Source organism: Bombyx mandarina, chromosome A1 (genome assembly GCF_030267445.1).
Source record: "Bombyx mandarina strain Sakado chromosome A1, ASM3026744v2".
Taxonomy (NCBI): domain Eukaryota; kingdom Metazoa; phylum Arthropoda; class Insecta; order Lepidoptera; family Bombycidae; genus Bombyx; species Bombyx mandarina.
In genome coordinates this window covers 17,261,421-17,276,247 of record NC_143234.1, presented here as the reverse complement: position 1 = coordinate 17,276,247, position 14,827 = coordinate 17,261,421, and the positions used below count along the sequence as shown (strand labels likewise).

Here is a 14,827-nt window from a genome sequence, read left to right as displayed (position 1 = left end):
GAGATGATATGGGATGAAATATAATCTTAGTAAAATGGTGGTCATTTCCTGAGATTTTTTAACGAGTTGAAGTAACTAGTTGAATACGGTCATTCTCCGTTGTGACTATCGCTAATTATAATTTATATAATATACACATATATATAGATTTATTGAGATTACTGGCTCCATGTCTACAATACTTTGACTGTGGTACTGTGACAGAAATCTTAACTTGTTGTGCCATTGTTATTGGCGCTCCAGTTTCACCGATATCGCACGAATGGTTTTGGAACGTATAAAGCACGGGTTTCCAAACTTGGTGATCCAACCGGATCCCAAGGGCATCGCGGTAATAATCCGCTAATTTCGGTTAATTTTTTTTAGTGATATGAGGGTAAAATTTACTAAAATACGGAAATAATATAGTGATTATAATAATAAAAAAACCGAGATTCAACTGTTAAAGTAGTTTTAATTATTATCAGATCTCTGTAATTACAGCTTTTTTTTTACATATAATTTTAATTTTCACGTAAAATACACCAAAAGAAACAACGAAAAATAAAAATTATGCCTCTTTAAAAAATTATATTAATCATCGTCAGAGCCGAATCTATCGAACTCCAGGTTCACTTTGAGACCGCCTAATCTGCTTTCGGTCGTCCGGTTCGTGACGTACGCCATAGCTAAAAACGTACCGTACACGCCCGTCTTCTCTAACTCGCTATAGTCGAACACGAAGTCCTTGATTATGTACGAACCCTGAAAATAAACGGTGACCTGATTAACTTCAGGCCTTAATTATTCTTCTTATTATTTCTTGTCTTTTTTTTCTGGTACCGATATAACACGGATGGTATTAGGACAAGTGAGAAACTATTCAACGTGGACACAACGATATTTTAATATTGAAAAAGGAACAGTCGAGCTATCTATTGATTTGGTGACGCAATAGTTAGCGCCCTCTGACTGTCGCGGCGAGGGTCGTGGGTTCGATTTCCGCATCGGGAAAACATTTGTTTGATGAATTTTTTTGTTGGCTCTTTGTATTTGTGTTTAATGTCTGTACATGCGTTTATTTAAACACATTTATGTAAGTATGTACATATATATCAGTCTTTGGTCCCCATAGTACAGAGAATCCTAGTTTTACGATTGTGTGTAATTAATTCTCTATTTATTTGTTCTTATTGGTTTGTTTATTTGTTCTTACCAGTTCGGTTTATTTGCTCTTTCTCTGGGTGTGTATTATCTATATATGTATATATTTAAACGTATGTACGTATGTCAGTTTCTAGTACCCATTACAAAACAGGGTATCCTAATTTAGGGCCGGTTGACAGTGCGTTATTTGTTTTCAGTTATTATTTATATCTCCCTCTATCCACGATGATGCCAGTCATGAAAGTTTTTAATAATGCACATATGTAATAAGAAACAAATAAAAAAAGTAATAGTGCTTACTTAAATTAACTTTACACTTTACTAAATGATATAACACACTATAAGAGCTTCGAGTAGCGAATAAGGTACAATTTAAATCGATAACTAATTACAATAATTACGAAATGAAATTTGAATAATGAAAAATGATACTTTCCGGTTTTGGAATGAACTCCCCTCCGCGTGTTTTTCCGAGCGCTATGACATGTCCTTCTTCAAACGAGGCTCGCGGAGAGTACTTAATGGTAGGCAGCGGCTTGGCTCTGCCCCTGGCATTGCTGACGTCCATGAGCGACGGTGACCACTTACCAAGGTGGGCCGTATGCTCGTCTGCCTACAAAGGCAATGAAATAAAAAATGATATCATGAAGGTACCTTCGGTATGGGACAGTCCGGTGGGTCGATTTCGGCCAACGTCAACGCTTTTTCAAAGTTATCCTTCATCTTCTCTTTGAGTAAACAACATAAACATTCGTATTCCATCTTCATGTACGGCTTATAACCGCCGTCAACTTTTTTTTCTACATCTATGTAAAGCTGAAATTAAACGATTCTCAAAATAAGATCCGGAAGAAGTTCCGGTCATATTTGAAGAGCAAATATTAACCTATACTTAATATTATAAAGCTGAAGAGTTTGTTTGTTTGAACGCGCTAATCTCAGGAACTACTGGTCCGATTTGTAAAATTCTTTCAGTGTTAAATAGCCTATTTATTGAGGAAGGCTATAAGTTATATAACATTACGGTAAGACGAATACAAGTGGAGCGCCAATAAAGAATGTTTCAAAATAGGGTTATAAATAGCTCTTCTATAATTTTAAAATATTTTCACTTTCTATGTAAATGAAGTGGTAGGTAAAATTTAGCGTTATGCCAAGTAACTATTCCACGCGGACAGAGTCGCGCGCATTAGTTAGTGAGTAATATAAATTAATTAAAATCTCGAAGTTCGTTAACCACATGCCAAATTTGAGAAGGATCTCACATTAACAACATAAACATTTTGTTTTCAATAAATATTTCATGCCTACCCCGTAACTGTTGTCGATGTCAAATTCTAGATCCAGTTCGCAACGAAAGCAATCGTGGGTTCTATTTAGCTTGTTTCTGCGGCATTTAGGTCTGAACATGTATTGTTCGTTATCAGGAAGATCCTCAATGTTGTGCACCATCCATTTTCCGGTACCCTGTACGTATTAAGGCTTATTATTGTCAATGTTCATTAGTGGATCATGAGATCCTAAGTCTATTGAAACAACAATAATGAAAACACAATTTCAGTAAATTTTATGTTTCATTCCTAAATATTCGATTCTGTAACGAGGAGACACGTGAAATCAAATGGGAGATAAAATGGTTAACACAATGTAGGGTTGCCATCCATAAGATGTATACTAGTTATGATGTCACAATAGAAATGTACCTATATTTCTGAATGTTATCGGTAGTGTATTTAGTAAGTCTAAAGTAGCTCCGTCTTTAGTGGTTGTTGTTGGAGCCGTGTGATGTTTCTCAATCGTGTCATTCTTGACAGAGTGGTTGTGATCGTCATGTAGTGTTGGAGGGGCAGACTTGATCCGTCTCAGGATGTCCCCATTTCTGCTTGCTCAAGGCCATTCTGATGCACTCATTTAGGAGACCTCCCACTGTAGTTTTAATTTGGTCGGTCCACCGCATTGATGACCTCCCGCGAGGTCTTGTACCATCCACCCTTCCCTATACAAGGAAGCTTTCTATGGACAACCTGTCATCTCATCACGAAACGTGTCCGAAGGCCATGTGATATTATAACCGCTTTAATGAGACTTTGATTCTAATTTTGAAAAGTATAAGTTTTTTTTTCGTGTTTATAGAAATTGACTTACAATAGCTTCGCCGAAGCAAGTCACTAATGCAAAACTGGCGGCTAAAATTGAAGCGTATAAAAATAATATCATGTTTAATACAATAAAACAGTGTACTCGCGACTTTCAACGTGGAATATATTTCCACTGACACACGTTTCTCGTTTATATCGCAAATGTGACTGGAATATCGTGTTAACTACAACACGATACCGATCTATTTCTGTTATCAACGTAATCGAACACGGTAAACCAACGAAGCGTGGATTTCAAATAGGTTTAACTTAACTAACCAGCATAGCTGAAGGGTCTTTTATTATTAGTTTTCATTCAAGGACGTCTTAAACTAGGATGGGGCCCTTGGGCACACAAGAATTTGAGGCCCTTTTGGATAGTAAAAAAAGCGAATTATAATAACATTTTTTTACTGAGTATGACCATTTATTGTAAGTAATCAAATACAGTATGATATAATTAGTCATTAATGATATTAGAATACTGCTGGTTTTTTGGTTACGATTTCGATAACGGTTTCTTTCGGGATTTCTGTTGAGCAAAATCTTCTATTATAGGCATAGTATATGCCTTGTGATTACTGATTTGTGAAAAAAGTGTAATTTGCCCGACAAAAATGTTTTGAGAATAAACGTGTGAGAGAAATTGTCGGTCTTTCGGGCCCCCCCGAGAATAGGGGCCCTGGGCACGGGCCCCGTGTGCCCTTATTGGTAAAGACGGTATTGTTTTCATTACGAGCTCTATAAAGATTTTCAAATACCGTCTAGAAATCCTCGTCAAATTGGTGAAACGAGTTTGGTTCGCTCTCATTTTTGGACAATGGAAACGTGCTTGCATCGAACATTTTCATTTTAGTTAAATGACTTGTCTGAATTTCGTTTCCATGTTCCGTGTCATGACGTGACATTCCTTCGTACTGTTGCAACAGTAAGATTTTTATAGGTATTTTTTTTAAAGATTCAAATCCTTCTTTTCGTAATAACCAAATATTATATATAAATAATTTGGTTTTTAATCTTGCTGTAGATGATAAGTGTTATTTTTTTTTTATAAAAGCCGTTGTTATTTACAAGGTTTTTATAGAGAATCCAAAAAAGAAATATTGAAAACAATAGTGTAGCTGTTTTCCGATACTAATCAGCCGTCTTTACTATTGTCCGCGATGGTCATAGTTTTTCTTTGCCACTGCACATAATAATTGAAAGTATGGTTCAAGAAGTCAAACCTTATCATCACTTTTCATTTTAATTTCGTGATACCGTTTTTAAAAATTATTTTATAAGTAAAAATTATACATACACAAATGTAAACAAAAATGTATCGCGTGGAAGTTTATCACGGTAAGGCATCTGTGCCCAAAGACAATCTCACATTCTCTGAGTTTAGAAAACGTTTGGGTATGATTATCATAATACCACGACAAAAGTGATAGACAAGAGTACTGAATTACTGAGCCCTATAGCGCCGATTTACAGAAAATTGTCGCTGGCTGTGAAGTTTAATAACATCTTATTGAATGCAGCTTCTACATCCTTGACCACTCGACAAGTAATTTTGGCTTGGTTAATTTATTTTTTATTTGCTTATATGGGTGGACGAGCTTACAGACCACCTGGTGTTAAGTGATTACTGGAGCCCATAGACATCTACGACGTAAAAGCGCCACCCACCTTGAGATATAAGTTCTAAGATCTCAGTATAGTTACAACGGCTGGCCTACCCTTCAAACCGAAACGCATTAACGACTTCACGGCAGAAATAGGCACGACGGTGGTACCTACCCGCGCGGACTCACAAGAGGCTAATTATATTAATTATCATAAATAAAAGGAGCATTAAATTAAATTTACGATACAATTATTGAGCACAGAATAAGAACGTTTATAAAAACGGTATTACGTTACACTCAAATTATGCAGAAGAAAATTGATGTTTCTTATTTTATAGGGAATCCAAGTTTTTTTTTTAATTCATGTACTACTTATTCTCTTAACCGGTTGGAATTTCCACGTAAAGGTTATGGCTTTCTCTGTGGTTAAAAATCACTGTAGTTCAAATAATAACAAATGCAAAACCAAAGGACAAAGAAATGTACACTTGCGATTTATACCTAACTTAGTTTCCACTAACACTCGTACTCGTTCATTAGAAATTTTGGCACCACCAAACTGCCTACATAGAGCTCCCCCACTCATAAAAAAAACAATTTACCTAACTGTTTTTTTATAATAATCTACTACTAATTGAATAAGAACTGTCTGATGAACTCATCTTTGTTTAATACTTCACTATTAAATTTTATTGCCTTTTGTTTATTTCACTTTTACACTAAACACAATATTGCAAATTACCCGAGCACAACAATGGCGGAGAATTTTAGGTGCGTGAGAGCAGACGTAGACACTAACGCACATGCACACTTGTCAGTACCCAGGGAGGAAAAGTTAGACTTTCTTCCCTGTACAGCGGGACGAAAATCGAACTTTCGGCGTAGGTAGGAGAAAAAATATTTATAGAATTAATAAATGGAACAGTCTAGCCATTTTTATTTTTACTCGTGTTGTTTTTGTATGCCAATTTTTAGAATCTCTTTACGTATAGGTCCAGACCTTTTGTTTTGTGGCTGTTGAGTAAAATATCTACTGCAGCCCTAAATGACGTGGGTAATCAATAGAAAAAGAAATTTATATTATATACACAAATGGAGGTAAATGGTAAACAAATAAATTGTAGTAAAATATGCTATCTAAATAAAATGTCTTTATTGAAAATTAATTCTCTAAATTCAACAATAGCAGATGAGAATTCCATTGACTTCCGAACACCATTGTGAAAAAATAGATCATTAATAACTAATTCTTATGTTACAAAAGTAAATTCACATAAATATAACAAAAACAGTTATAAAAACTGTGCCCTAGAAATAAATGTAGAACTTCAATTATTCTTTAGTTTTATGCTTTAGTTATTCGTCTTCGTCGTCTTCGCATTTGTTGAATTCTGAATTGAGGATTATACAGCCAAGGACTTCGGTGTCGGGTTTGTTTAAGGCCTTGCCGACTAACTCGACTCGGGCCATGAATCTCCCGTAAATCGAGTTATTTGGAAGCTCATCGTAGTCTATGACGAAGTCTTTTATTTCGTAACTACCCTATATGAAAAAAAATAATTAAAATACTAAATATACTTTTCTTCGTGATAATGAAGGAAAATCAGCTTTGACTTTTGAGGATGCATCATCTTTTTTTTTATTGCTTAGGTGGGTGGACGAGCTCACAGCCCACCTAGTGTTAAGTGGTTACTGGAGCCAATAGACATCTACAACGTAAATGCGCCACCCATCTTGAGATATAAGTTCTAAGGTCTCAGAATAGTTACAACGGCTGCTTCACCCTTCAAACCGAAACTCATTAATGCTTCACGGCAGAAATAGGCGGGGTGGTGATACCTACCTGTGCGGACTCGCAAGAGGTCCTACCACCAGTAAATAATCTCACTATCGGTTGTATTTGTCTTCAAGATTACGTTCTAAAGATAGATTTGAGAGCAGAAATAGATTCGACCTAACTTGTTAATTGAAGGCGCTTCATCAAAATTTGTTTTAAGATTTTAGAATTGTTTTGTAAAAAGGTACGAGCGTACGTACTCGTCTCGAATGATGCGATTATGATTTTATTCAAATTCTTATACTGTACCAAATTTTTGTTAATTAATAAGTGCATGATACGCGTTGTCGAACCATCTCAAGGACGAGGCAAGACTCGGATAATCGTATAGATATAACAATAACAAAATATTAAGGACGTGAAGTAGCATCGAAGCTGTAAAATTAGTATTTTAATGAATTATTTACTTAGTGGAAAGGGCGGTATTGCTAATTGTTAGCTAACACGGGTGGGTATCACCATGTAACGCGTCTTTATCATTCAATATGTTTTCATTTAAAAGGTCATACAGGATTCTGTCTATCCCTCGGTTTCATTTCCGTAGCACCGGATCAATTATTATATACCCCACCAAATAATTTCGGTTATGTTTTGACGTATGTCGCTAATTGTAAAAAAACCATCAATTTATAATTAGTCGCATAACCCTCTTGCCTCGTCATTTCCACAGAGTGCCAATTACAACAATACCAAATTTCACACAGTCATAATTTGGTTTAATAATTTAGGAGCGCTCATAGGGGAATCATACATACAAACATGATTTTTTATTATATAGGATTTTATAGATATAGGCAGTAAGGATGTCAGAAAAATCTGTTAAAAATTTCTTCTATTTACTTTTTTATATTTATAATATTTATTATACAATACCTGTTTTATAGGACAGTCAGGCGGGTCGATGCCGGCCAATGTGAGTCCTCTCTCTAAGTTATCCTTGGCGTATTTCCTTGCGAAGCAACATAGGCAGTCATCCTGCAAAACCTGTATCTGCTTGCAGCCCCCGTCCACGTATTTGCAGATATCTATGTTGATCTATAAGAAAAGGCTCGTTTCTTGTAACTTTTATTTTTATTGCTTGGATGGGTTGACGACCTGACAGCCCGCCTGGTGTTAAGTGGTTACTGGAGCCCATAGAGATCTACAACTTAAATGCGCCACCCACCTTGAGATATAAGTTCTAAGATCTCAAGTATAGTTACAACCGCTGCCCCACCCTTCAAACCGAAACGCATTACTGCTTCACGGCAGAAATAGGCAGGGTGGTGGTACCTACCCGCGTGGACTTACAAGAGGTCCTACCACCAGTAAAAAATATTTTATAGATATAAGCTATTTATTTATATCTATAAAAAATCTAGATTTGACACGTGATCCTTTAATCCGTTAACACTTACAGCTACGACTTACCCCAAACTCATCGTCCAGAGCTTGATTAAGGATCATGCTGCCATGGAATCCATCATGAGTTCGATTTACCTTTTTCTTTGCTATCTCGAAATTTATTGGATAAGTTTCGTCCTCGGGACATTTCTCTACGCTTATGATAAGCCATCTTCCGGGACCCTATAAAATCGAATTAAATAAGCAGGGGTAAATCTGAATAATCTTAGCTAGATTGTTTTTAGCTTTTGCACCAATGTGTGTCCGTCCTGTAAGGGGAAACTGTACAAAAATTATTTTTCTTACGATATATTCATCGGCAGCACTTAAAGCCAAAATCCCGGTCAAAATCCAAAACCAAATCATATTGATATACGAACTAAATAGCCTTTGCCCAACGAACAAATTAAAATGTTTAGAAATATTCTGTTATTTTATAACCAATTTCTGATACCGTGTCAAACGGTAATAATGATTTAATCAATTGGCAAATAATGTATTTGTTAGTTAAATTTTAATTATTCGTAAAGTTATTAAAACGTATTTATTAAATAGTTTAGATGAAAAGATTGCATTGTAATGAACAATTATAATTTTCATATTCCAACATTTAATGTAATTTTATGTCCGTTTTGATTTATGTCTTCATTACATGTACACATTTATATGTACTAGAGGTCCCGCAGTAGTGGAAATTCAACTATAATTAATTGGAATTGTAAGTTTGTACACTATTATGATTGTATTTTATACTTCTATAATCACAAATTTCGCCAAGACTACACTATAAAAATTTTAACAAAGACAAACAATATTTAATCTATTCTCAATTTGACCACAGACGTCAAGAACAACAGTTTGACAATAAATAATACGCATGCGTGTGTGCGTCAAATACATGGTATGTAGTGTGTAAGTAATGTTTTCTTTATTGATTTAATGTATCTTTTATGCATTATTTAAAAAAAAAATATTAGCATTGTGCACTTCTTCTCTATATTCTCTATAAGTGTGGAAAATTTCATACTCCTCCGTCCGCGCAATTTTCGTAAAAAGGGATACAAAGTTTTTGCTTCATGTATTAGATACTTGCAGAAGGTATAAACTATAATTGAGTTCTTAGTATAAAAAGTTTAACGTGCTTGCTTATAGTTTGCTTATAGGGATAAGTTTATTCGTTCATTATGCTCATAATAAAGAATTTTCGCCGTTACGTAAGTAGATCAAAATTTTATACGAACAGCTTTTGAACAATTGTTCCATAAGAAAATTTATAGTTTAATAATATTTGGTTAAATTAATCCTTGATTTATAAATTCAAAATTTTAAAGGAGAAATACAGATAGAAAAAGAAAAACAAAAAAATCCATTTATTTTTTAGATATCTTGCGAGCACTTGAAGTATCTTGAAGACTGTGTGATTTGATATAGTTAAAATTTTATGGTACGTGCGATGTTCGTAATCATAATTCTTAACTAGAGAGGCCTTTACCTATGAAGTTTCCATTTTACAATATTGACGATTTGGAACATAAATTTGTAATATTATATAAATTCTAGTAGTAGTAATAAATTGAAATGAATTTTATAAAAAAATATGAGTTTCTATTTTGAAATTCAGTCGTTTGTTTATTCATTAGTTGATGCTGAAAATTACTACTAAGGCAAGCTGCTAAGATCAGGTTTCCTAATCGTTTCTGCACGCATCTTTAAATAGAGTTATTTATAATTTCAAATATAGATTTTTCGGATTCTAAAGTTTATTCATAAACTAAATCAGTTTTTTGTCTTCCAAAAAGTAGTTTCGTCTTCTAAATAAACTACTTTAATTAAAAAAGAAAAACGATATCATGTACATATCGTCAGCCCTTTCCCGTGCATAGGCCGCTCCTTTTTTTTATGCCATAATTAGAGATGAAACGGCTTTATTAGAACAGACGCGAGTATTAGGTATTTTACGAAATTAGGCTGCACCTAATCCCATTTTGTCAATGTGTATAATCCACCTGTTCCACCTAATCTTCATATTCTTAAAACATAAAATCGAATGTTCAGCATACTCTCCCACCTGTTCCTGCGCTATCTCACTCACTTACGTTGCAACGTATCTCACAATCTCTAAATGTCTAATCCTAATCATTCAAATAACGATCCAACGATCATTTTAATCAAATCCTAATAACGAACTCAGAACGTGAGATTAGGAATAGGCAGATTGAGATTGCTTGCTAAGTAAAGTATTGATTGTGAATGAGATTAGGGAGATTAGATTAGAAGGATAGGATAAGTATTTGGATAAGGTATTTCTTGAGATTAGGAACAGGTGGACCTATTAGATTTACCTAGTACGACCCATCTCTAGCCACAATGCTCGATCGCCCGCTGTTCTCCCCATCTGTCTCATCTCAATACATGATCGATATAAACTTTAATACCATTGAAAGCATTTATCATACCAATCATATTATCATTGCATTCGTATGAACAAATAAATAACAAAATAAGTAAATACAAATCAGTGTACATACACATTTTGTTGTCATTTGAACTGTTCAAATGTAATATTGAATGATGGACGTTGTATTCGAAAATAAAATATTTTATTATTATTATAATAAAACGTGGCGTGTTAAAAGGTCGTAATGATTGTATCTACACAATAATGGTATTATTGTAAATGTTAATTATCGTTTGAAAACGTACATATATAGAAAAATCTGTCGTAATTATTTTAAGCTTCCGGGCTCTTTATAATAATATAATTTTACAATAAGTAAGCATTTATAAATTTGAGCTAAACTAAAGCAAACAACCATATATTATGTAGTTTGAATTACATTATATTGTCACATATGTTTTATAACATATGTACCTAACTGAAGAATAATATTGAATTTATTTGAATATCTCTTGAAAATTTAGTTAATATTATAATTCAGGGGGTCAAAGTTATATCGTCAAATAGTTTTTAGCTACAATATACCAATGACACCTGGTTTGCAAAAGTTACTTAAATAAATACAGTAATCCTCTCTAGAACACGGTAGATTGGAAACGCGTTGTAGGATTATTCTCGCATAAAACGCTTGTACAAATATAATACAATATACCCAATGTTTTTATAATAATAAAACCAGGAACTTAAACTTGATAAATTGATTTAACTTAATTTTATAACAACCCTATTGAAAAAATGGTCAAAGTTACGCGAAATACAAGCTTTGTATGGGGAATACCCGTGTTATACGAGGGACTGAAATCGCGTAATATGAAAATGCGTAGGAGTACCGTTTTTAAGCGGGATTACTCTACATCAGAAATTACGAAGCAACAGATTCAACAACACATATAAAAACAAACAAAAAATCCATACGTAAATAAAAAGCTGAAATTATAACCCTCCTTTGGTATAAATCGTTTCAATCATAAATCTAAGATGCCATTCCCGATCCTGCGGACAGAATGGAAAGCAGTCGACGTCGCCCAAAACACGTTATCTCGGATCCTCCCGATCCACTAACGGTGCTTTTAGGTACTTCAAGCACCGGTCACCGTTCTCGTCGAACCCGTCGCTTGCGACGAAGGGCTCGACGAGTAAATTAACTCTCAGACACAGCCCACTGAGTTTCTCGCCGGATCTTCTCAGTGGGTCGCGTTTCCGATCCGGTGGTAGATTCTGCGAAGCACGACTCTTGCTAGGGTTCGCGTTAGCAACATCGTCAGGTTTGAGCCCCGTGAGCTCACCTACTAAAGTTAGGGTTACGCTGATATAGCCTCTCAAGGCTCTCAGCTTAGGTAGGAAAAAAAAAAAAAAAAATCTAAGATGCAAGTAACATGAATGATAAATCTATACTTCTATACTAATATTATAAAGAGGAAAGATTTGTTTGTTTGTTTGTTTCGAATAGGCTCCGAAACTACTGGACCGATTTGAAAAATTCTTTTTCCATTAGAAGCCGACATTGTCCCTGATGAACATAGGCTACTTTTTTTTTTTTTTTTTATTTTTTTTTTTGGTTTTATGTGTGTTTTAATGTTTCCGAAGCGAAGCGAGGGCGGGTCGCTAGTTTTTAATAACTGGGAACGAATCACGCACGTTCATCCGACCCCAATTTAGGGTTCCCTGTGTTATGGGTACCAGAGGCTGACATACATACTTATATACGTTTAAATATATACATATATGTATAGATAATTGACACCCAGACGAAACCAAACAAACCTGTTCATCACACGAATGTTTGCCCGATGCGGGTATCGAACCCGTGACCCTCGGCGCAAGAGTCAGGGCCGCTAACTACCGCACCACCGAGTCAGTCAAATGACCAGTTGATAAATATTACAGATTAATGAACTGCGCTTTGCAATCGACAACGGCCATAGACGAGCACTCGATAGCGGCGGCCATGTTGCCGCTCGCGACCGCCTACTGCAGGAAACTCTGCACCGGAGTCATTCAGTACGCGTACATGTGCATACAGGTAAAAATAATTTTGATTATTATTATTTTTATAGCAATGCTACATTTTACTTACAACGCTGCATTGTGATGCGCTCACACACACAACGATAACCATGAGTACGCATCATCAGCACACTACGACGTCAACGATCACTATATAAGAGGACGCAGCGCGCCTACCCGTGTGGGCTTACAACACGCCACCAGTAAAAATACTTAAATCAAAAACATTCCTTGCTATCCTGGAGAGAATATTTGGTCAAAGTCATAAGATTATTTTATCGTTATCGGAAATACTTGATAATTTTTTAAGTTAATCAGACGTCTTGGAGTTGGTAAAAATTACACTCAAAGATTCCGTTACATAAATAGATACAGGTCAACTTAAGAAAAACGTACTAATAATTATAGGGTCAACATTTCATAATATCAGATTAAATTCGTTTCTCTGATATTAATACATTTTAGCTAAATTGTTAATTTTTATTTACAAGGAACATCCGGTATGGACGAGTCAACAGTTTTGGGAGGCGGCTTTCTATCAAGACGTGCAGAAGGACATAAAAGCGTTGTACTTACCCAGTCCTACACATCACCCAAGAGTCCCTACTCCAAGGTGAGTTTGTTAGTCTACAAAATATTTTCAAGAAAATAAGTGTAAATTTGAGTAGTATAATATAGTAGTAGTGTAGGTATACGACGGAGAGAAGATCTTCCACCGAGCGGGTGATATTGCTCGGTTGACTGACGGTCCCAATATTGTTTTTCCGAACTTGTATATATGCAAGCTTATGTTGAAAATGTCGTAAGCGAGATTCAGGCACCTGTCAAATATCTTGTGTTGTATGATGGCTACCGCCACAGTAGTACGATATAAAATTTATTGATCGAAGTATAAAATAGTAAAATAAGTGTAAGTAAGAAATAAGTTTGAAGGCTGGGGCAGCCGTTGTACTGTAAATACTGAGGCCTTAGAACTCATATCTCAAGGTGGGTGGCAGCATTTATGTTGTAGATGTCTATGGGCTCTGGTAACCACTTAACACCGGGCGGGTCGTCCACCCATCTAATCAATAAAAATAATATTACATAGATTATTTTAACGTAGCTTACTGTCATTTTAGGGACGACGAAGATTACATATCTTTACTGAAAGCTCAAGAGCCGAGCGCTTTAGAGATAGCAGCCGAACAGATGAGATTATGGCCGAGTTTGTCACCAGGTAAATTCATTTATACCCCTAAAATATCGTAATGCAAAATTTACGTTTTATTGTAAGTATACTATGTTTTTGTTTTTGAGGTAAGCGATTAGCGTCGCTCAAGCACAGTAGGAATCTCAATGACATAGTCAAAATGTTGCCAGCCTCTGAGGACTCCTTTTAAAATATATTTGGAAGATGGAAATGTCATAGCGCTTGAGGAACACCGTGATTCCTCATATCCAAACCTGAATATCTTTAGAACGCATTGACAATGAACACAGTGATTCCAGTTTGTGTGGATGAACTCTGTTTTGTTGGCGGCTGATGTGATTGTAAAAACGCGAGGACGTAATTAGAAGTATTTCCAAGACAATATAATCGTATTCTGGTAATAATATGTTTTTCATTTTTTTTCAGAGAAACAAAAAGAACTAATAGCAAGCGAGGAATCTACTTTATACAGTCAAGCGATACACTACGCGAACAGAATGGTTTACTTGTTACTGCCGCTAGAGGGCGCCGGGAGGAGAGCCGATGTCCGAGGCGACGATGTCGACAGAGCCAGCAATAGTATCACCAACAGGTAGAAAATACCTCCAGATATCTAATTTACAGTGTTAATATGTATGAAAACAATCTATTGCAATTTCGGGGGGACAATTAAGGGGACACAACTATGATTAAAAATGTAGTAGTAAAAATCAATTGCGTGACGTCATATTTCGTATTTTCTAGTGTCGCAGAATCAGACAGCGTGGACGCCGAATCAGGTTTCGAGGAGGCCGACCCGGGGGAGGCAGGCAATAACGTTATCAAAATGGTCTCGAGATTCGTTGATAAGGTTAATATTAAAAGTAATTCGTATTATTTATTTAACACTACCACGCGCTGGGGTTCGTGATAAATAAAAGTTTCACCAAAGTACAACTTAAAACTGTATTTATCACTTAGAACACTCACAAGACACCTTAAAATTCTTAATTCACTTCTTCCGCTTCGCTTCAGGTGATCAGTTCGCTGTTTCGCTTCGAATAGCTCCGATTACTA

The 14,827-nt window shown here is 35.5% G+C and overlaps 2 protein-coding genes across 3 annotated transcripts in view; one reads left to right on the top strand and one right to left on the bottom strand.

Moving 5' to 3' along the window:
- Positions 1-14,827, top strand: part of Sbf (SET domain binding factor) — a 75,765-nt gene that overhangs the window by 34,564 nt on the left and 26,374 nt on the right. For both annotated transcript variants that reach the window (XM_089739965.1, XM_089739964.1), the window contains exons 13-17: positions 12,460-12,595; positions 13,071-13,192; positions 13,701-13,798; positions 14,198-14,363; positions 14,516-14,621. In XM_089739965.1, coding sequence (XP_089596091.1) covers positions 12,460-12,595; positions 13,071-13,192; positions 13,701-13,798; positions 14,198-14,363; positions 14,516-14,621 — 628 coding nt within the window. The remainder of the gene's footprint in view (positions 1-12,459; positions 12,596-13,070; positions 13,193-13,700; positions 13,799-14,197; positions 14,364-14,515; positions 14,622-14,827) is intronic.
- Positions 435-8,480, bottom strand: LOC114241020 (uncharacterized). Its single transcript, XM_089739725.1, has 8 exons — positions 8,421-8,480; positions 8,142-8,297; positions 7,605-7,766; positions 6,254-6,436; positions 3,292-3,393; positions 2,458-2,613; positions 1,801-1,962; positions 435-744 (listed from the first exon to the last, which is right to left on the bottom strand). Exons 1-8 carry the CDS (start codon positions 8,478-8,480, stop codon positions 574-576), a joined length of 1,152 nt encoding a protein of 383 aa, XP_089595851.1. The 3' UTR covers positions 435-573.